The following is a 22,124-nucleotide window of genomic DNA, read 5'->3' as shown; positions in this document are numbered from 1 at the left end:
GGCCTGTCAAGGCTGTGTCGTTAAGTATATTCAAGGCAAAGACAGATTGATTTTTAATCAATAAAAGGAATCAAAAGTTATGCGTAAAATACAGGAAAGTGGAGTTCAGGATTATCAGATCGGCCATGATCTCAATGCTGGAGCAGACTTGAAAGGCTGTATAACCTTCTGTTCTATATCTTATGCCATCTTTAAAAAAAATGCTGCACTGTCAAAGGTCTTGAATAAGACAATGTCTCAAGATAGCACTGGAATGTCTGTTGAGATTGGGTGCTCAAATCTCTGGAATGGGTCTTGACACCATAACTTTCTGACCTGAGTACTGCAATAAATGTATGCAGGCACCTCAATGGAGACTAGATTTTTTGTTAAATTACATGAGGAATAGGGAGCTGGAAAAAATGGGAGGAAACAAAGACATTATCATAATCAAGAAATTATCATAATCAAGAAAGAACACAATGAAAAGCAAATAATACCATAGTTTGAAACTTCTTGTTAAATTACAATTAAAATGACAATAATTACTTTTTAAAAACATCATAGATGCAGAAAGTTTTTACTGCCTGTTAAACTTTGGATTTTTGCTATTATCATCTAACATATCAGCTGTGTAAAATGTGCAAGAGGAATGAAACAAATCTTTATTGTACAGACCTGTTCAAGTTTTTGCATGACAGCATTATTGCAGATGATCTTCTCTTCAGCATGCTTCATTGCTTCATTATTACAGTACAATGAGCCATTTTGGGATGAAGAAGTGCACTGCATTACATCTGAATGAAGACCTGAAATCAACGAACTATTGACATCAAAAGCAGTTTGCATCTTTCCATTTGGCATGTCTACATTCAGAAGAGGTTCATCATGAAGAGAATCTATGCTGATGCAACTGCTGTTGTTTGAGAACTGAAGTGGAACAAACTGTGTACTGAATGAGTCGTTTACACTTCTACATTCCGGAGTTGAGTCAGTACTATTGAAACAAAATGGAGCATTCAATATTACCCCTGCACGAGCAACATCCGTTGTCCATTCAGTCAAGAAATGCTGTCCTTGGTTGTTAATCACTGCAGACATATTCAAATTTTCCATCAAACCGTTTTGATCATACGAAAAGCTTAAATTATTGATTTGGTATCCCAAGCATTCACAATTCTGCAAAAAATAATTATTTATCCACAAAAATTAGAAAAGTTACTTTCTTAAAATTCAGAATTAGATTAAAATATAGATGAAATACTTCTAAGAGCTTTGTATTTCTCTAGCAAGTAGCTCAGTCATAAAAATTATATACTCGTTTAGGTTGGTTTTATGAAGAATAGCATTATCGATGTGTTTTCTTTCCTTATCTGTACTCCATACTTAGCTAGCTAACCTGGGATGAAGGCTAGCCCCTGAAGGATCAGGGAGACTGATTGTGATGAACAGATGTTAGGACATTATGATTCCAATAGTGTCTTTAAAGTAAAATCAGTGGATGGACAGAATCATATGAAATTCTACAAGGTCGACCTGACTACAAGCCTATGTAGTTTTGTTACCATGGACCCCAGCAGATCCAGGATAAGAATGATTAAATAGAAGAGTGGTTCTGGAAGTCCTCTCTTTCTCCGAAGACTGGTTGAGAACAGGATGCAAAATGTGTATAGCTGAAGGCAGGAGCAACTGGGCTAACTGTGATTAGACTTTGAATCTCCAGGGTTTTGGAAGATACAGTTGGTGCTGCTTTCAGTTTATTATAGTAAAAGTTTGAAAAAAAAAATTCCTAACAAACTTTCAAGTCAGTCACTGGGAATTCAAATAGCTTTATGAATGCTTTTTTTGCAATAAGAATTGCAACAAATTGTAAAAATCCAAATAGAGTTATACAGCATGGAAACAGATCCTTTGTTCCAACTCATCCATGCTGACCAGACAGCCAAATCGGACCTGGTCTCATTTGCCAGCATCTGGCACATATCTCTCGAAACCTTTCCAATTCACATCCCCATCCAGATACCTTTTAAATATTCTAATTGTATCTATCTCCGCTACTTCCTCTGGAGCTTTGCAATCCACATGCTCTGAGTTGACCGAAGTGCACTTAGGGAGGGAATCCCAGGGTTTTGACCCAGTGAAAGTGAAGGAATGCCAATCCAAGTCAGGATGGCGAGTGGCTTGGAGAGAACTTGTAGGTGATTGTGTTCCCAAGTACCTTGTTCTTTTAATGGTCTGGAAGTGGTTGTGAGCTTAGAAGGTGCTGTCTAAGGAACTTTGGTGTATTTCTGCAGTGCAACTTGTAATGGCACACACTGCTGCTACTGAGTGTTAGTGGTAGAGGGAGTGATTGCTTGTGGAAATGCCAATCAAGCTGGGGCGGGGATATTGCATCACTCTCCTGACTTGCATCTTATAGATATTGGGCAGGCTTTGGGGAGTCCGGAGGGGAGTTACTCGCTACAGTATTCCTACCCTCTGACTTGGTCTTGTAGCCACTGTGTTTATGTGGTGAGGCCAGTCAAGTTCTTGGTTAATGGTAGCCTTAAGGGTGTTGATAATAAGGGAAATCACTGATGGGAACACCATGGAATGTCACGGGGCAGTGATTAGTTTGTCTCTTATTGGTGACATTCATAGTGTGGCATTTGTGTGATGCCAATATTACTTGCCAATTGTCTGCCCAAGCCTGGTTATTGTCCAGATCTTGTTGCATTTGAAAGTTGGCTGCTTTAGTATCTGAGAAATTGCGAATGGTGCTCAACACTGTGCAATCATCAGTGAACATCCCCAATTCTAACTTTATGTGAAGGGACGGTTGTTGTTGAAGCAGCTGAAGGTGGTTGGGTTGAGGACATTACCCTGAAGAACTCGTGCAGACTTGACTTCCAATAACCAAAACCATCTTCCTATGTGCCAGATCTGAATCTGACCAGTGGAGAGTTTGGCCCTAGTATCCATTGATTCCAGTTTTGTGAAGTCTTCTGGATGCCTCAATCAGTTGAATGCAGCCTTGATGTCAAGGGCTGTCACTCTCGCCTCACCTCTGGAATTCAGCTCTTTTGTTCAGGTTGAACCAAGGCTGTAATGAGGTCAGGAGCTGAATGGCCCTTGCAGAACCCAAACTGAGCTTCACTGAGCAGTGCTGCTTGACAGCATTGTTGATGACGCCCTCAAATCAACTTTACTGATGATTGAGAGCAGACGAATGGGTCAGTAACTGGCAGGGTTGGATTTGTCCTTCTTTTTGAGTTCAGAGCATACCTGGGCAATTTAGCTCATTGTTAGGTAGATGCCAGTATTATAAATATACTGGAAGAGCTTAGCTAGTGTTTCTGGAACAGGGGTCTTGTGTCCAATTACCAGAATGTTGTCAGGGACATTAGTTTTTGCAGTGTATCCTGTGCCTTCATGTGCTTTTTATGTTTCTTGATATCATATTGAGTGAATCGAATTGGCTGAATACTGGTATATGTAATGCTGGGGACAAATGGAGGTGGCTGAGATGGATCATCCACTTCGCAGTTCTAACTGAACATAGGTGGGAATGCTTCCATCTAATCTTTTGCACTAATGTGTCAAGTTCGTCCATCATGGAGGACAGAAATATTTTGTAACCTTCTCCTCCAGTGAGTTGTTTCATTGTCCACCACCATTCAAGGGAAAACAGGACTGCAGAGTTTAGGTTTGATCTATTAGTCGTAGGATCACTTAGCTCGGTCTGTTATTTGCTGCTTATGTTGTTTGGTATGCAAGTAGTCCTGTTTGGTAGCTTCTCCAAGTTGACACCTCATTTTCAGATATGCATGCTGCTGCTTCTGGCATGCCCTCCTGAACTCTCCGTTGATCCCCTGGCTTAATGATAACAGTTGAGTGGGGTATTTACAGGCCATGAGGTTGCAGACTATGCTGGAGTGCAATTCTGCTACAGTTGATGGGCCATAGCACCTCACGAATGCTCAAACTCGAACAGCCAGACTTGTTTTGGGAATGTGCATTGGGTATAAGCAGGTAGGAAAAGAGTTAAGTTTTGTGTTTTGTGAAGCAAGAGGTTCAGTTGAGCATGACTCAGATCAGATAAGAACTTGCAGTTAACAATGGAATTCTGGAGGCAAGGGTAACAGGTTAACAAGGTAGAAAAGCATTCATTATGTAGAGACATTTAACAATATTGGAAGCATTCAGTATGCAAGGTCAATTTAACAAGGTGAAAAGTATTCATTTATGTGAAGCCAGATTAGGTTAAGAACATTCAATGTGTAATAGCAGATGGCTTAACCTTTACTATTGACACTCGCTGATTGTAACGGTCACCCAATTAATACGTATGTTGCCTTATCTGGATGCACCTCCCTATAAAATGACTATATAATTCATTAAGAAACTGCTCTTCCAGAGAAGATCGAGAACTCGTTTCCGTGCACGTGGGCAATTGTTCCCTCTCCCCCCAGGACCCGGAATAAAGATGAAGGAGGTAAAACTATACTGTGTCTGTGAGTGTTTTGCTTCAACTGAGGGGGAAAACAGGACAACAGTTTGAAGTCTTTCCCATTCAGTATGATGATAGCGCCATACAACATGGAAGATATTCTCCATAAGATGATGGAACTCCACAAGGACTGTACGGTGGTCACTCAACAATACTGTCATGGACAGATGCATCTGCAGCTGACAGACTGGTAAGGATGAGGTCAAGTATGTTTTTCCCTCTTGACCTTTTCCTCACCATCTACCACAGACCTTAATCTAGTAGCTATGTCTTTTAGGATCCAACCAGCTCAATCAGTAGCGCTGCTGCTGAGCCACTTGGTGGTGGATATTGAAATCCTTCATCCAGAGTACAATTTGTGCCCCTGCCACCCTCCACGCTCTCTGGAAATGTTATGCAACATGAAAGAGTATGGTTCATCAGACAAGGGAGGACAGTACACGGTAATCAGCAAGAGGTTTTCTTCCTCATGTTTAACCTGCAGCCATGATACTTCATGGGGCCTGAAGTCAATGTTGAGAACTCACAAAGTAACTCCTTACCGACTGTATACTTCTGTACTGCCATCTCCACTGGGTCTGACCTGCTGGTGGTTTGGTGATGGTGTTATCTGGGACATTGTGTATAAAGGTATGATTCCATGGGTGTGACTATGCCAGACCATTGCTTGACTAATCTATGAGACAGCTCTCCCAATTTTGACTCTAGTCCCCAGAAGTTAGTCAAGAGGACTAACAGGGTCAAGAAGACGGTTTTTCCAGTTTTTTTCTGGTACATAGGTCGATGCCAGGTAGTCCCAAAACAACTGTGTTTTAATTTTACCCACTTAACCTATTATGTGGGACGTTATCAAAAATCTTTTGAAAATTCAAGATGCAATTCATCCTCTCATTCTCCCTTATCTATTTTACTAGTTACTCCAATTGAATTGTTAAGCATGATGGGACTTTCATGAACCATACTGGCTTTGTTCAATTACATTAGCACTTTCCAAATGTCTTGGAAGAGACTCTGGCATTTCCCACACTACTGATGCTAGGCTAACTGGTCTGCAATTTATTTTTTCTCTTCCTTCCTTTATAAATGATGAGGTTATATTTGCGACCCTCCAAACTAGAAATTGCTCCAGAGTCTGCAGAATTTCATGTGACATCTCATTTCCAGCCACGAGTCATTAGTTTCTTCAAATCCACTCTCTATCAGATCCTTGGTCCCCTAACATTTCTGTGTGGTTACTTGTGCCCTCTTTTGAGAAGAGAGAGCAAAGTATGTATTCAATTCTTCTGCCTTTTTTTTTGTTGCCCATTATAATTTCCTAGACTTCTGATTGTAAGTTTCCCTGGCTTCTGACAGCAAGGAAAAAGAAACACAAAAACTTGCAGGTGCATTTCGGAGAGATTCAGAGAACCCAGAAATTTTGAACTAGATAGGGAAAAGTTTAGAATGGAGTCTGGCATTCATTTTTGACATGATTCAAATAATTCTTGGCTTTGATTTGATGAGGAATATTCACCAAGTACTAAACTCCATTGAAGAAAACGTTGAAATGTATCCTGAATGAGAAAATTGTCAGAATGTGGATGGTATTACTGCAAAGCAAGTTCTTGGAGAAAGAATCAGCAAGTGCATGCAAAATAATTAAATAATGGCTTTGTAAGACAAAATAAAAAAAAGTGTTTATACTGAATGGAAAAATGGAAAATAGAAACAATATAAAGGAAATAAAAAGGTGAAAAGACTGAAGGATTTCTAAAACTGATCATGAATATAAACTTAATGACCTTCTTAAAAGCTGCTAAGGAGGCAGAGTTAAACTTGTGAATTCAGGACAGTATGTTGCCTCCCTTATGCCAGCATCAAGGACATCTCAAAACAGTTGCAGTATGTTGTCAAAAAGAGTGAGAAACCACAAGTTGTTATCCACACTGGAAAAAACGACAATTAGGGAAAGGGTTACAGGCTAGCAGAGTGAACATAGGAAATTAGGTAGAAGATTAAAAAGCAGAAGTTCAAAGGTTTACTCCTGGTGCCATGTGTAAGTGAAAGTAGGAAGAAGCTAGGGCAGATAAAATAGTGGCTGAAGAGATAGTGCAGAAAACACTTATTCAAAAGGTTTCACCTGAACTGGAAGGGGACCAATATCCTGACAGGGAGATTTGCTAGTGCTATTCAGGAGCCTTTAAACTAGTAAGAGTGAGTGTACACGCATGCGCATGGGGTAGGCGGTGGAAGAGATCCTAGGTAGAAGTAAGAATAGAAGGATAGTTCCAAATTAACAACAAACAAGTTAATTAGATAAGGCAGGCAAGAGAAAGTCAGAACTCTGATTAATTAAACTTCATTTACTTCAATGCAAGGTGTCTAACAGGCAAGGCTGATAAACTCAACTCATAGATGGAACATGGGGCTTGGGCATCATAGCTATTACAGCAACGTGACTGGCAGCTCAATGTTGTGGGGTTCAGTTGCTATTGGAAAGATAGGGAGAGAGGCAAAAGAGGAGGGAGTGTGGCCTTTTTGATTAAGGAAAATATTACGCTGTACTTAGAGAGGATATTTCTGAGGGATTGCCCAGTGGATAAGAAGGGGATGATTACTTTGATAGGATTGTATTATAGGTCCCCCAATTTACAGAGGGAATTGAACAACAAATATGTAGGACAGATCTCAGATATAATTAAGACTAATAATACTGTAGTAATAGAAGATTTTGACTTTCCAAACATAGACTGGGATTGCCAGAGTATTAAAGCCTTGGATGGTGAGGAATTTGTTAAACATGTTCAATAAAACTTTCTTAGAAAGAAATGGAGGCAAGGGAACTCAGAAATAAATATTGATGTGTTGAAAATATTCCACATTACAGAACAGGAAATCTTAGAGACATTAAAAAACAAAGATGAATAAATCTCCTGGACTTGATCAAGTGTGTCCCAGGACATTAGGGAAGAGATCACAGGACCTCCAGCAGAGATATTTGTATCATCTACAACCATGGGTGAGGTGCCAGAGGACTGGAGGGTGTCTAATGGTGTGCCCTTTAATCAAGGAATGCTAGAAGAAGCATGGGAACTACAGACCTATGAGTCTGATGTCAGTGATGGATAAGTTGTTGGAGGAGATTCTGAAAGTTAGGATTTACATGCATTTGGAAAGGTAAGGACTGAGTAAGGACAAGTCAGCATGGCTGTGCGAGGGAAATCGTGTCTCTCAAACTTGATTGAGTTTTTTGATTCCTGGTGAAGGGCTTATGCCCGAAATATCGATTTTGCTGCTCCTCGCATGCTGCCTGACCTGTTGTGCTTTTCCAGCACCACATTCTTGACGCTGATCTCCAGCATTTGCAGTCTTCACTCTCTCCTGAGCTTTTCAAGGACACAACCAAAAAGACTGACTGCAGAGGGGAGGACATTGACAAGATTCCACATGGTAGACTAATTAGTAAAGTTAGATCACATGCAATCAGGAAGAGCTTGTCAACCGGATACCAATTGGCTTCACGGTACGAGACCGAGGGTGATAGTGGAGGGCTGTTTTTTAGGACTGAAGGCCTGGGGCCAGCAGTGTTCCCCAAAGAACGGTGCTTAGTCCAATGTTGTTTGTCACTTGTATAAATAATTTGGATGAGAATTTAGGAGGCATGGCTAGTAAATTGGGGGATGACACCAGAATTGGTGGTATAGTGGACAGTGAAGGAGGTTATCGAAGAGTACAAAGGGATTTTGATCAACTGGGCCAATGGACTGAAGAATGGCAGATGGAGTTTAATCTGGAAAAAAAATAAGGTGTTGCATTTTAGTAAAACAGACAAGGGAAAGACTTATACAGTTAATATTCAGACCCTGGGGAGTGTGGACGAAGAGAGAGACCTAAGGTTTCAGGTACATTAGTTCTTTGAAAGTTGCAACACAGGTAGACAAAGTAGTTAAGGAATTTAGCACGTTTGCCTCCTTTGCTCAGACTATTGATTATAGGAGTTGGGACGTCACGTTGAGATAGCCATATGAGCAACCTGCTCCAAAGCCAACAAAGTGAATCATTTGAAACTGATGTGGAAGCTCTTATTTCTTTCTCTGTTCCAGCTAAAAGGTAGGGTTCTCTGCCCACTGCTAGAATTGCACGTGAGACAATTTTAAGGCATTTGACTTTGCCAAGGGTGTGTATATGCAATATATTGGAACAGTTAATGAGTATTAGTTAATATACAATATTATTTTGTTAAGCATTTTGATAGTGTTACAGAGTTAAGTCAATTCTTTTATTTTTGTTTAATTATACACTACAATTAAAATCAAAGTGCTGATGAATGGGAGGAACATTCAAGCCACACAGGTGCCACGCAAAGTGTCTCTCCCATAGGTGAGAATCTAACCAGCTCCCTTGAAATTGAATGACATTACTATTGCTGAATTCCCACTATCAACATCGTGAGGTTGTAATTAAGCAGAAACTGAACTGGACCAGTCATATAAATACTGTGGCTATAACAGTAGGCATTCAGTAGGTATGACAGTGGCTATAACAGTTAGGCATTCTCCAGCAAGTAACTCACCTCTTGACTCCCAAAGCTGCCCAGTATCTGTAATTTACAAGTTGGGAATGTGGTTGAATATTCTCTACTCACCTGGATAAGTGGAGTACCTTAAAAGGGCCAAGACAGTAAGTGCATGGGAACACCTCTACCTACCAGTCACCTATCCAAGCCATACTCATACCCCAACTTAGAACTATATTATTGTTCCTTCACTACCTTGTCAGAAAATCAATTTTATGTCAACACTTCTTGCTGTGTAGACCTGTTTTCCTCAAATCACCCACCTTAAAAAAGTATTCATTAGTTACAACTGAATGCAGTTTCTTTCTAGTCACCCTCATCACAATCCTACAAGATTTTGAACACCTTCATAAAATTTCCCAAGGAGAACAAACAAGTTCTTCAACCTCTCCATATAATTGAGGTTTTACATCTACATAACATTCTAATAAATTTTCTCTGCATCCATTCCATTGTTTTGATGTCCTTCTGAAAGAATTCACCTTAATACATCAGTAGGGCCCTGGTCTGTTACTAACACTATGCCTAACTTCCCTGCTCCTGTACTCTCTAGTTGTATTTATAAAGTCAATCATTTCTGATATCTTATCAATAGATTCCTCAACTTGTTCTGTCCCCAGATCTCACTTCTGGCACTATCTAGCCTGCAAGAACATACAAAGCTATTGGCCTACTGCTGGAAAATAGGATTAGAATACTAACCCCCTCCCCTCCAAATCATTCAGCATTCGTATTCTTTCAAACCAAATTTGTAGGATCCAGCAATGCTTACCTCGGCATTTGAGGAAGACCATGTGGGATGTTGGCACCTGACCTGAAACATGGAGGTAGAGTTCGGTCATTCCTGGGCTCTTGTGCTTGGTTTCTTACCATTTTGCTGTGGATGGCACACCTGACACAATAATACAATTTTACACACAGTTTGGGCAGCACACGTGCAAAGACACCGGCCACCAAAATAGTTTGAACTGCAGCAGCCTCCACAATGATGCAGAGGACAAACAGTCATAGAGTCATAGGGAGGTACAGCATGGAAACAGACCCTTCGGTCCAACTAGTCCATGCCGACCAGATATCCCAACCCAATCTAATCCCACCTGCCAGCACCTGGCTCATATCCCTCCAAACCATTCCTATTCATGTACCCATCCAAGTGCCTCTTAAATGTTACAATTGTACCAGCCTCCACCACATCCTCTGGCAGCTCATTCCATACACGTACCACCCTCTGCTTGAAAACGTTGCCCCTTAGGTCTCTTTTATATCTTTCCCCTCTCACCTTAAACCTATGCCCTCTAGTTCTGGACTCCCCCACCCCAGGGAAAAGACTTTGCCTGTTTACCCTATCCATGCCTCTCATCATTTTGTAAACCTCTATAAGGTCACCCCTCAGCCTCCGATGCTCCAGGGAAAACAACCCCAGCCTGTTCAGCCTCTCCCTACAGCTCAAATCCTCCAACCCTGGCAACACCCTTGTAAATCTTTTCTGAACCCTTTCAAGTTTCGCAACATCTTTCCGATAGGAAGGAGACCAGAATTGCATACAATATTCCAACAGTGGACTAACCAATGTCCTGTACAGCCGCAACATGACCTCCCAACTCCTGTACTCAATACTCTGACCAATAAAGGAAAGCATACCAAACACCTCCTTCACTATCCTATCTTCCTGCAACTCCACTTTCAAGGAACCTGCACTCCAAGATCTCTTTGTTCAGCAACACTGTCTAGGCCCTTACCATTAAGTGTATACGTCCTGCTAAGATATGCTTTACCCAAAATGCAGCATCTCGCATTAATCTGAATTAAACTCCATCTGCCACTTCTCAGTCCATTGACCCAAATGGTCAAGATCCTATTGTAATCTGAGGTAACCCTCTTCGCTGTCCACTAAACCTCCAATTTTGGTGTCATCTGCAAACTTACTAACCATACCTCTTATGCTCGCATCCAAATAATTTATGTAAATGACAAAAAGTAGAGGACCCAGCATCGATCCTTGTGGCACTCCACTGGTCACAGGCCTCCAGTCTGAAAAACAGCCCTCCACCACCACCCTCTGTCTTCTACCTTTGAGCCAAATGGCTGATTCACCCTGTATTCCATGAGATCTAACCTTGCTAATCTATCTCCATTGGGGAACCTTGTCAAATGCCTTACTGAAGTCCATACAGATCACATCTACCACTTTGCCCTCATCAATCCTCTTTGTTACTTCCTCAAAAAACTCAATCAAGTTTGTGAGACATGATTTCCCACGCACAAAGCCATGTTGACTATCCCTAATCAGTCCTTGTCTTTCCAAATACATGTATATCCTGTTCCTCAGGATTCCCTCCAACAACTTGCCCACCACCGACGTCAGGCTCACTGGTCTACAATTCCCTGGCTTGTCCTTACCACCCTTCTTAAACTGTGGCACCATGTTAGCCAACCTCCAGTCTTCCGGCACCTCACCTGTGACTATCAATTATACAAATATCTCAGCAAGAGGCCCAGCAATCACTTCTCTAGCTTCCCACAGAGTTCCAGGGTATACCTGATCAGGTCCTGCGGATTTAGCCAATTTTATGTGTTTCAAGACAGCCAGCACTTCCTCCTCTGTAATAAGGACATTGTGCAAGATGTCATCATCTATTTCTCTACAGTCTATATCTTCCATATCCTTTTCCACAGTAAATACTGATGCAAAATACTCATTTATATCTCCCCCATTTTCTGCAGCTCCACACAAAGGCCGCCTTGCTGATCTTTGATGGGCCCTATTCTCTCCCTAGTTACTCTTTTGTCCTTAATGTATTTGTAAAAACCCTTTGGATTCTCCTTAATTCTACCTGCCAAAGCTATTTCATGTCCTCTTTCTGCCCTCCTGATTTCCCTCATAAGTATACTCCTACTTCCTTCATACTCTGAGGATTCACTCGATCTATCCTGACTATACCTTACATATGCTTCCTTCTCTTTCTTAACCAAACCCTTTTAGTCATCCAGCATTCCCTATACCTACCAGCCTTTCCTTTCACCCTAACAGGAATATACCTTCTCTGGATTCTCGTTTTCTCATTTTTGAAGGCTTCCCATTTTCCAGCCATCCCTTTACCTGCGAACATCTGCCCCCGATCAGCTTTTGAAACTTCTTGCCTAATACCGTCAAAATTGGCCTTTCTCCAACTTTTAGATGTGGTCTATCCTTTTCCATCATTATTTTAAATATAACAGAATTATGGTCGCTGGCTCCAAAGTGCTCCCCCCACTGATACTTCAGTCACCTGCCTTGCCTGATTTCCCAAAAGTAAATCAAGTTTTGCACCTTCTCTAGTAGGTACATCCATATGCTGAATCAGAAAATTGTCTTGTACACACTGAACAAATTCCTCTCCATCTAAACCCTTAACACTACGGCAGTCCCAGTCTATGTTTGTAAGTTAAAATCCTCTACCATAACCACCCTATTTTTCTTACAGATAGCTGAGATCTCCTTACAAGTTTGTTTCTCAATCTCCCTCGGACTATTGGGGGGTCTATAATACAATCACAATACGGTTATCAGCCCTTTCTTATTTCTCAGTTCCACCCAAATAATTTCCCTGGATGTATTTCCGGGAATATCCTCCCTCCGCACAGCTGTAATGCTATCCCTTATCAAAAATGCCACCCCCCCAGCCAACCTTTGCCTCCCTTTCTATCCTTCCTGTAGCATTTGTATCCTGGAACATTAAGCTGCCAGTCCCGCCCATCCTCAAGCCATGTTTCCATAATTGCTATGATATCCCTAACCATGACCTGATTTCATCTGCCTTGCCTATTCCTGATGACAGGTTTTTGCCCGAAATGTCGATTTTCCTGCTCCTCGGATGCAGCCTGACCTGCTGTGCTTTTCCAGCACCACTCTAATCCAGACTCGGGTTTCCAGCCCTCGTTTTTATCTCATCTGCCTTCCCTGTTAGGTCCCTTGCATTGAAATAAATGCAGTTTAATTTATTAGTCCTACCTTGTCCCTCCTGCCCTGACGGTTTGACTCGCTTCTGTTCTCAATTGTACCAGTCTCAGATTGATCTCTTTCCTCACTATCTCCCTGGGTCCCACATTGTCACCACCTCCCTCCCACCTTACTAGTTTAAATCCTTCCGAGCAGCTCTACCAAATCTCCCTACCAATACATTCGTCCCTTTCCAATTTAGGTGCAATCCATCCTTCTTGTACAGGTCACTTCTACCCCAAAAGAGATTCCAATGATCCAAAAATATGAATCCTTCCCCCACACACCAGCTCCTCAGCCACACACTCATCTGCTCTATTCTCCTATTCCTGTACTCACTAGCTCGTAGCACCGGGAGTAATCCAGATATTACTACTGTCGAGGATCTCCTTTTTAAATTCCTGCCTAACTCTCTGTAAACTCCCTTCAGAACCTCAACTTTTTCCCATCCTATGTCTTCTTAATGGCATTGTAGTTTGGGACACACTGAGCACAGTTTATGCACCTAAAGGGCTGGGTGTGGCCAGGCCGTTCTTTGCACATCTTTTAATCCTTCAGTTGTGTACAATAGGATGAAGGGCCTTTTCAGTGCTGTAGATATCTATGATTGTGACTCTAGCTTATTCTTCCTACTAGGTTAGGTGATGGTTGAGCGCTATTATTGTTAGACTATTAATCCAGAAATGAGAGTGTGGTACTGAAAATGCACAGCCGAAGAGCAGGAGAATCACAGTTTTGGGCATAAGCCCTTCATCAGGAATGAGGCTTGTGGGGCAAGGGGGCTCAGAGATAAATGGGAGGTGGTGGGGCTGGGCGAGGTGGGTTGGGGGGGGGGGGGGGGGTAGCTGAAAGTGCGATAGGTAGATGAAGTTGGGGGTGAAGGTGATAGGTCGGAGAGGAAGGTGGAGCGGATTGGTGGGAAGGAAGATGGACAGGTCAAGAAGCCGGTGCCGAGGTGGAAGGTTGGATCTGGGACAAGGTAGGGGAGAGGGGAAATGAGGAAACTGGTGAAATCCACATTGATGTCATGGGGTTAGAGGGTCCCAAGGTGGAAGAGGAGGTGTTCTTCATCCAGGTGGCAGGTGGTAAAAGTTTAGCAGTGGAAAAGGCCCAGAACCTGCATGTCCTTGGGGAGTGGGGAGGTGGGGGTTGTTTTAAGTTTTCGGCCACGTGGTGGTGGGGTTGCTTCGTGTGTATGGCCCAGAGATGTTCTCTGAAGCACTCCGCAAGTAGATGCCCTGTCTCCCTAATTTAGAGGAGACTACATCGGGAGTAATGGATAAAGTAAATGACGTTTGTGGAAGTGCGGGTAAATCTCTGACAGATATGGAAGTCTCCTTTGGAGCCTTGGACAGAGGTGAGGGCGGGGTGTAGACACAGGTTTGCAATTCTTGCGGTGTCGGGGAAGGTGCCAGGAAGGGAGGGCAAGACAAGAGTCATGGAGGGATTAGTGTTTACACAACGCAGGTAGGACTGCCGATGAAAACGTATTCCTAGTGGTGGGGTCTGTTTATAGGTGGCAGAAATGGCAGAGGATGATGTGATGTATCTGGAGGTTGGTGCGGTGGAAGGTGAGGACCAGGGGATTCTGTCCTTGTTGCAGTTGGAGTGGTAGGTTCAAGGGCGGAAGTGCAGGAAGTGAATAAGAAGGAGAAATTGCAATCTTCGAAGGAGGCGGCCATCTGGTATGTTCTGTGGTAGAATTAGTCCTCCTGGGAGTAGATGCAGTGGAGGCAGAAGAATTGGGAAAACAGATAATGTTTTTACAGAAAGCAGGGTGGGAGGAGGTGGAGTCCAGGTAGCTCTGGGAGTCAGTGGGTTTGTAGTAGATGTCCATATTGAGTCGGTTGCCATTAATGGAGATGGAGAGGTCTAGGAAGGGGAGGGAGGTGTCCAAGAGTCCAGGTGAACTTAAGATCGGGGTAGAACATGTTAGTGAAGTTGATAAACTGTTCAACCTCCTCGTGGGAGCAGAAGGTGGCGCTGATACAAACATTGATGTAGTGGAGGAAAAGGTGGGGAATGGTGCTGGTGTAGCTGTTGAAGATGGACTGTTCCACATACCCGACAAAGAGACAGGCATAGTTAGAGCCCACGTGGGTGCCCATGGCTACTCCTTTGGTCTGGAGGGAGAGGGAGGATTCAAAGGATAAATTGTTATGGGCGAGGACCAGTTCAGCCAAACAAATGAGTGTGTCAGTGAAAGGGTACTGGTGGGTACAGCAGGACAGGAAGAAACAGGCCTTCATCATGGCAAACAGATGTGTACAAGGACTAGATGTCCATGGTGAAGATGAAGTGTTGGGGCCAGGGAAATGAAAGTCAAAGAGGAAGTGGAGGGCACGGATGGTGTCCTGAACATAGGTGGTGAGTTCCTGGACCGGGGGAATAAGACAGTGTCAAGATATGTGGAGAGGAGCTTAGTGGGGCAGGGAGCAGGCTGAGACAATGGGTCGACTGGGGCAGTCAGGTTTGTGAATTTTGGGTAGAAGGTAGAACCGGGTGGTGCAGAGTTCCCGGCTATGATGTTGGAGATCTCCTGAGGTGATGAGGTTGTGTGTGGTCTGGGAGATGATGGTTTGATGATGGGAAGTGAAGTCATGGTCAAGGGGGCAGTAGGGGGAGGTATCCATGAGTTGGCACCTGGCTTCAGTGGTGTAGAGTTCAGTGCGCTAAACTACTGCTGCAACTCCGATGTCCGTTGGTTTGATGGTGAGGTAAGGGTTGGAGTGGAGGGCTGCGCATTGCGAGGAGAGAGGCGAGAGGTGAGAGTGCATGAGGGGGGTGGACAGTTTGAGGCAGTAAATGTCCCAGCAGCAGTTGGAAATAAAGAGATCGAGGGTGGATTACAGGCCAGCACAGGTTGTCCAAGTGGATAGGGTGTGTTGGAGACAGGAGGAGGGGTCCTCCGAGGATGGGCAGGAGTCCTGGTGGAAAAAGCCCGGAGGTGGAGGAAGAAATGTTTGATGTTGCAACGCATGTTGAATTTATTGATCCAGGAGTATAGAGGGATGAAGGTGAAGATTTTGATGAAGACTGATAGTTTGTCCTCAATGAGGGTGGATGTCGTGGTGGTGGGGGGAGGGGGGTGGTGGGGGGGTGGGGTAAACCTAGGACCTGGTGTGGGGCTGGAGTTGGGAATGGAGGTGGAGATTGTGACTGGAGCGAGCGAGGTAGAGAGACTGAGGGTGACATCACTTATGGAGGTGATACTCACCCCAGCATCGGGAAGTGGAGGTGGTGCCTGCTGGATCTGCAGGGGCATAAGTGGCGTAACACATGACATTGGCAATACTGTCAGTGAGTGACATCAGCGGGAGCAGAAGTGGTTGCAACTGGTAGTGACAGAATGCACTCATGGTTCAAATTCTGCCATGGTAGATGGGTTCAATGAAAACATGGAGTTAAGAGTCTATGATAAGGGCCCTCTTGTGTTGCAGTGGTAGTATCCCTACTCCTGAATGGGTAAGCCCAGGTTCATGTCCCACCTACTCCAGAGGTGTTTAATAACATCTCCGAACAGTTTGATTAGAAAAATAGGCCAAATAACAAAAAAATTTAAAAGAAACTAATGATGACTGTCGATTATCAGGTAATGTCCTTCAGTCAAGCAAATTTGCCATCCTTGCTTGGCCTTGTCTACATGTGACTCCAGCCCACAAATATGGTTAATTCTCAACTGCCCTGTGAAATGGCCTAGCAAGCCACTCTGTTTTATCAATCACTACCAAGTCTCAACAGCAAAATGAAACAGATAGACTACCTGGTATCGACTTTGGCACCAAGAATAATAATAGCAAAAACAAAATGCCCTGGTAACACTGCAAAATTCTTCTTACTAATATCTGGGGCGAGTGCAAAAATTTGAAGAGCTGAAGTGAGGGTAACAGCGTTTGATATCAAGGTAACATTTGACTAAGTGTGGCATCAAGGAACTCTAGCAAAACTGAAATCCATAGGAAACTCCATTGGTTGGAATCATACCTGGCACACGGGATGATGATTGCAGTTGTTGGAGATTGCTCATCTCAGCTGCAGGAGCTCCTTAGGGTCGATATTTCTAATCAACTTGTTCAGACTTACTATCTCAGAAGCACATGGGATCCAAACATGGAATTCCTGGTCTAAAGGTAGGGACATTATTATTGTGCCATAAGTCCTTCAGGAGACTGTCCCAGATCTCATCATCTTCAACTGTTTCAATGACCTTCCCTCCACTATGAAAGCTTAGAAGGGGTGTGTTTGATGATTGCACAACGCTCTGCACCATTCCTGATTCCTTAGATACTGAAGCAGTCCATGTCCAAATGCAACAGGACATGAGCAATATCCAGGCTAGGACTAACAAGTGCAAATAACAGTCACTTGGAGGGAGGCAATGATCATCTCCAATAAGAGAAAATCTTACCACCCTCCCTTGACATTCAATGGTTACCATCAATGATTTACTAAAACATTCTGGGGATAACCATTGACCAAAATTGAACTGGAGTCACCATAAATAGTTACAACAAAATCAGGTCAGAGAATAGGAATGGAGAGAGGAACTTACCTGGCTCCCCAAAGTCTGTCCACCATCTACAAGGCCCAAGTCAGGAGTGTGATTGAATACTCCCCACTTGCCCAGATGCGTGCAGTTCTGGCAACATAAGAAGCTTGACACCATCTCAGACAAAGCAGCCAATTTGATTGGCACCACATCCCCAAACATTTGGCCACTTCACCACAATGCTCAGCAGCAGTGTACATTATCTGCAAGATGCACTGCTGATATTCATCAAAGCTCCTCAGACAGCATCTTTCAAGCCCACTTCCTTCTAAGACGACAATGGCAGCAGGTTCATGGGAAAACTACCACCTGCAAGTTTTCCTCCAAACCACTCATCATCTTGTATTGGAGATATATCACCACTCCTTCACTGTCAGTAGGTAAAAATCTTGGGAATTCCCTCCCTGACAGCACTATTGGTCGATCTACAGCACATGAACTGGTGGTTGGAGGAAGCAGCTCTGCACCACCTTCTCAAGGGCAACTAGGCAGTTGAGAATTAACCATATAAGTGGCCCAGCAAGCAACACACAGATCCCTCAACAAAATTTAGAAAAAGAAAAGTAATTTCATAGTTCTCTGCATTAATTTACACCCGTCATATATTAACAGACTGTCTAGATGCTCTAAAGATTATCCATTCTATTACAAAGAGAGAATACTTTACTCCCCATTTATAATCAAGAAATTCAACATAAATTCCTTTCACCAGAGTGGTGAGAATGTGGAATGCACTGCCAGAGGGAGTGATCGATTGGGATACTATAGACACATTTAAGGGGAAGCTAAACAAAGATACAGTGGAAAAGATTTACGAAACAACAAGCTTAGATGAGGAATGCTGGGAGCAAACAAGTGAAACAAACACCAGACATGTTGAGCAAGTGGCCTATTTCTATGAGAAAGTGAGGACTGCAGATTAGAGCTGAAAATGTGTTGCTGGAAAAGCGCATCCAAGGAGCAGGAGTATCGACGTTTCGGGCACGAGCCCTTCTTCATGAGCCTATTTCTATGCCAAGTATCCAGTCAGAAGAAGAACATTTACAAACAAAATTCTTATCCAAACTTTGCACACATATCTCACTACATCATGAATCAGGTAGGCTTCAAAACCTGCTATCAAGCCATCGTGCGACACAACTTCTGAAGGCCTACTCCTCCATTACTTCAAAGTATACCTAAGCAGTCAATAACATGTCACCATAAGCGTTTCAAACAATTTACTTCAATTTATATATATCACCTCTAACGTCATAAAACATGTTATTGCGCTAATTATATTATTGTGACCGTCCGTCTCCTCAGGGTGACTGTTGCATTTTGTTAAGTTGCCACTTGATGGTTTCAAACACGAATGTCAACGCCTTTCGACAGTTGGACTCCAGCGTCATTCTCACAACGTGAACATAAATTAAATATTAAAACAATTGCAGTTAATATTGTGCAAACAATCAAGGAATCAAGAGATGCTATGACCAATCTCCAGGCTAATTTACAGCTGAGGAGGGCTGTTTCTCGCCGGGATTAATATATTCCACAATCATCGATAAAACAAACTTTGCAGTTTTAGTAACGCAGTTCACACAGAATCAATAAAACGCCAGACCAGGGTAACTCACCATCGCTAATTGCCAAGACGGCTTCCATGAACGAACAGCCGGCACTTCCACAACATGCACAAAAGCGGCAGTTTAACTGAAAATCCCGAATAGTCCACATTGATGTCAAATCTACCGCCATTTTGAAACGTTAAACCGCGGCTCTAACTGGGCATGTACCTAACCTCTCAGCACTCTGGGAATTGCAGTCCTCTCCACAAGATCACCACCAACTATTACAATTTTATTGAGTTTTTCCAACAAATTCTGTTTTTGCTTCTGATTTCCAGCAACACAAGTTCTTTCGTTATTTTTCGTACAACTTAAAAGAGTTTTTTTTTGCCTAGCCAGCAACATAAATACACAAGTGTACACAGAAAATCTCATTAAATTGATCACAAAAATAAAAGGAGGAAACATTTCCACGAAACAACAGTACAAAAAAAAAGTTTGATTAACTTTTACAACATTGTCATAGAGACTTTCATTAATTTATTTACAGGGTATAACATGAAAACACTCTAAGGAGACTTTTTAAAAAGTATTTTAACATTATGATGTTAAAAATCACACAACGCCAGGTTATAGTCCAACAGGTTTATTTGGAAGCATTCACTTTGAGTGCTGCTCCTTCATCAGGTGGTTATGGAGTATTGGTTAGGCCATTGTTGGAATATTGCGTGCAATTCTGGTCTCCTTCCTATCAGAAAGATGTTGTGAAACTTGAAAGGGTTCAGAAAAGATTTACAAGGATGTTGCCAGGGCTGAAGGATTTGAGCTATAGGGAGAGGCTGAACAGGCTGGCGCTGTTTTCCCTCGAGCGTTGGAGGCTGAGGGGTGATCTTATAGAGGTTTACAAAATTATGAGGGGCATGGATAGGATAAATAGACAAAGTCTTTTCCCTGGGGTCCGGGAGTCCAGAACTACAGGGCATAGGTTTAGGGTGAGAGGGGAAAGATATAAAAGAGACCTAAGGGGCAACTTTTTCACGCAGAGGGTGGAATGAGCTGCCAGAGGATGTGGTGGAGGCTGGTACAATTGCAACATTTAAGAGGCATTTGGATGGGTATATGAATAGGAAGGGTTTGGAGGGATATGGGCCGGGTGCTGGCAGGTGGGACTAGATTGGGTTGGGATATCTGGTGGCATAGACGGGTTGGACCGAAGTGTCTGTTTCCATGCTGTACATCTCTATGACTCTACAAGATCATAAGACACAGAATTGACAGCAAAAGTTTACAGTGTGATGCAACTGAAATTATATATTGAAAAAGACCTGGATTGTTTGTTCAGTCTCTCATCTTTTAAAGTGACCATGTTGGTTTCAGTTCTTTCATATGTAAATCCAGAACTTTTTTTTAAAGTTACACTCTCAAGTGAATTTTAACAGTAGGTGTCACGTCAACTCAGATAACGCATTGAAGGTATGAGGTGCCCTTTTGAGGCTGTCTATGCCCCAATGTTCAGACTGATTCTTTTTCTAAAAAGAGATTTACAGAATTTACATGGACTCATGCAGTTCTTGAGCAAAGTAAAATGTAATTCTGCAAGTACAAATTCACTTCACAAACTTATACGTGTGTGTGTGCATGTGGGTGTGTGTGTGTGAGCGGGCTATGAGTGCCTGTGAGAGAGTGTGTGTATGTGTGTGAGTGTGAGTGTGAGTGCAAAGGAGTATAAGTCTGTGAGAGGGTGCATGTATGTGTGTGAGTGTGGGTGTGTATGAGAGCATGTGAGAAAGGCCTTGTGTGTAAGAGAGGGTCTGCTTGAGTGGAGTCTGTAGAAGTGTGTGTGTGTGTGAATGTATAGTGCAGTGGGGTCGCCTGTAGTTTACCATTCTCCCACATACACATCCCACCGCTGCCAATGATCCAATCGCTGTACCACCCCATCCTGCAGTCTTTGTGGTGCAATCAGTTAGCATATTTGGCTGTTAACTGAAAGGTTCGTGGTTTGAGCCCAACCAGGGCTGTAGATTTTTGAGTGGCTCAGTGGTTAGCACTGCTGCCTCACTGCACCAGGGTCCCAGATTCAATTCCAGCCTCGGGTGACTGTCTGTGTGGAGTTTGTACATTCTCCCTGTGTCTGCATGGGTTTCCTCCGGGTGCTCCAATTTCCTCCCACAGTCTAATTGACCATGCTAAATTGCCAATAGTACTAGGTGCACTAGTCAGAGGGAAATGGGTCTGGGTGGGTTACTCTTCGGAGGGTTGGTGTGGACCGGTTGGGCCGAAGGGCCTGTTTCCACACTGTAGGGAATCTAATCTAATCTACACACATGCTCGCAGACACTCGTAAAACCCCACAGACACAGAGGAGTTGTGTGGTAAGTCAATAATATTGTTGCCCCTTTCCTGTCCTACCATCTATTCTTAATGCTAAACATTCTCTTTCTTTTCCAATGATGTGTCTGGGTGAATCCAAGGGGAACTGTCACTGCAATAACTCGTGTACACAGCCACTTTAACAACCCTCAGATGCCTCATTGCCAATAAGCAAATATATTTAATGTAATAAATTGTTAAGATGAACGAGAAACTTGTTGCAGAAAATTTTGGGTTTAGTGTAAAAAATTTAAACTGTAAAAAAAAGTCGATTGTCATTTTAAGTTTTAACCAAAATTTCAATCTAATTAGATTCTTTATGCTTGTTGTGCACAAGTCTGTGTCATGATTGGAGAAACTTTCAGTTGTGTTCTTCCCTGCTATTTTGTTTCTATTCTTTGACCTGATTAGAGTGGTGCTGGAAAAGCACAGCATGTCAGGCAGCATCCGGGGTACAGAAAAATAAGCGCAGATGTTCCTTCTCGCAGAGTGCTTTAGGGAACATCTCTGGGACACCCGCACCAATCAACCCCACCACCCCGTTGCCAAACATTTCAACTCCCCCTCCCACTCTGTCAAGGGCATGCAGGTCCTGGGCCTCCTCCATTGCCACTCCCTCACCATCCAACACCTAGAGGAAGAACGCCTCA

General features: G+C 43.0%; 1 protein-coding gene across 7 annotated transcripts in view; it reads right to left on the bottom strand.

Moving 5' to 3' along the window:
• The window catches only part of LOC140481364 (centrosomal P4.1-associated protein-like), an 81,551-nt gene extending 62,246 nt beyond the window's left edge, over nucleotides 1–19,305 (bottom strand). Inside the window, exons 1-3 of one of the 7 annotated variants that reach the window (XM_072577437.1) lie at nucleotides 19,171–19,305; nucleotides 9,796–9,915; nucleotides 658–1,158 (exon numbers count right to left, since the gene is read on the bottom strand). In XM_072577437.1, the coding sequence (XP_072433538.1) occupies nucleotides 658–1,158; nucleotides 9,796–9,846 (552 nt within the window). In that variant the 5' untranslated portion in view covers nucleotides 9,847–9,915; nucleotides 19,171–19,305. The remainder of the gene's footprint in view (nucleotides 1–657; nucleotides 1,159–9,795; nucleotides 9,916–19,170) is intronic. The other 6 variants (XM_072577440.1, XM_072577438.1, XM_072577441.1 and 3 more) reach the window with 6 other exon arrangements.
• Between the last annotated feature and the right edge of the window lie 2,819 nt (nucleotides 19,306–22,124).

This window comes from Chiloscyllium punctatum, chromosome 9 (genome assembly GCF_047496795.1).
Source record: "Chiloscyllium punctatum isolate Juve2018m chromosome 9, sChiPun1.3, whole genome shotgun sequence".
Lineage (NCBI taxonomy): Eukaryota > Metazoa > Chordata > Chondrichthyes > Orectolobiformes > Hemiscylliidae > Chiloscyllium > Chiloscyllium punctatum.
This window is presented reverse-complemented; position numbering and strand designations above follow the sequence as displayed.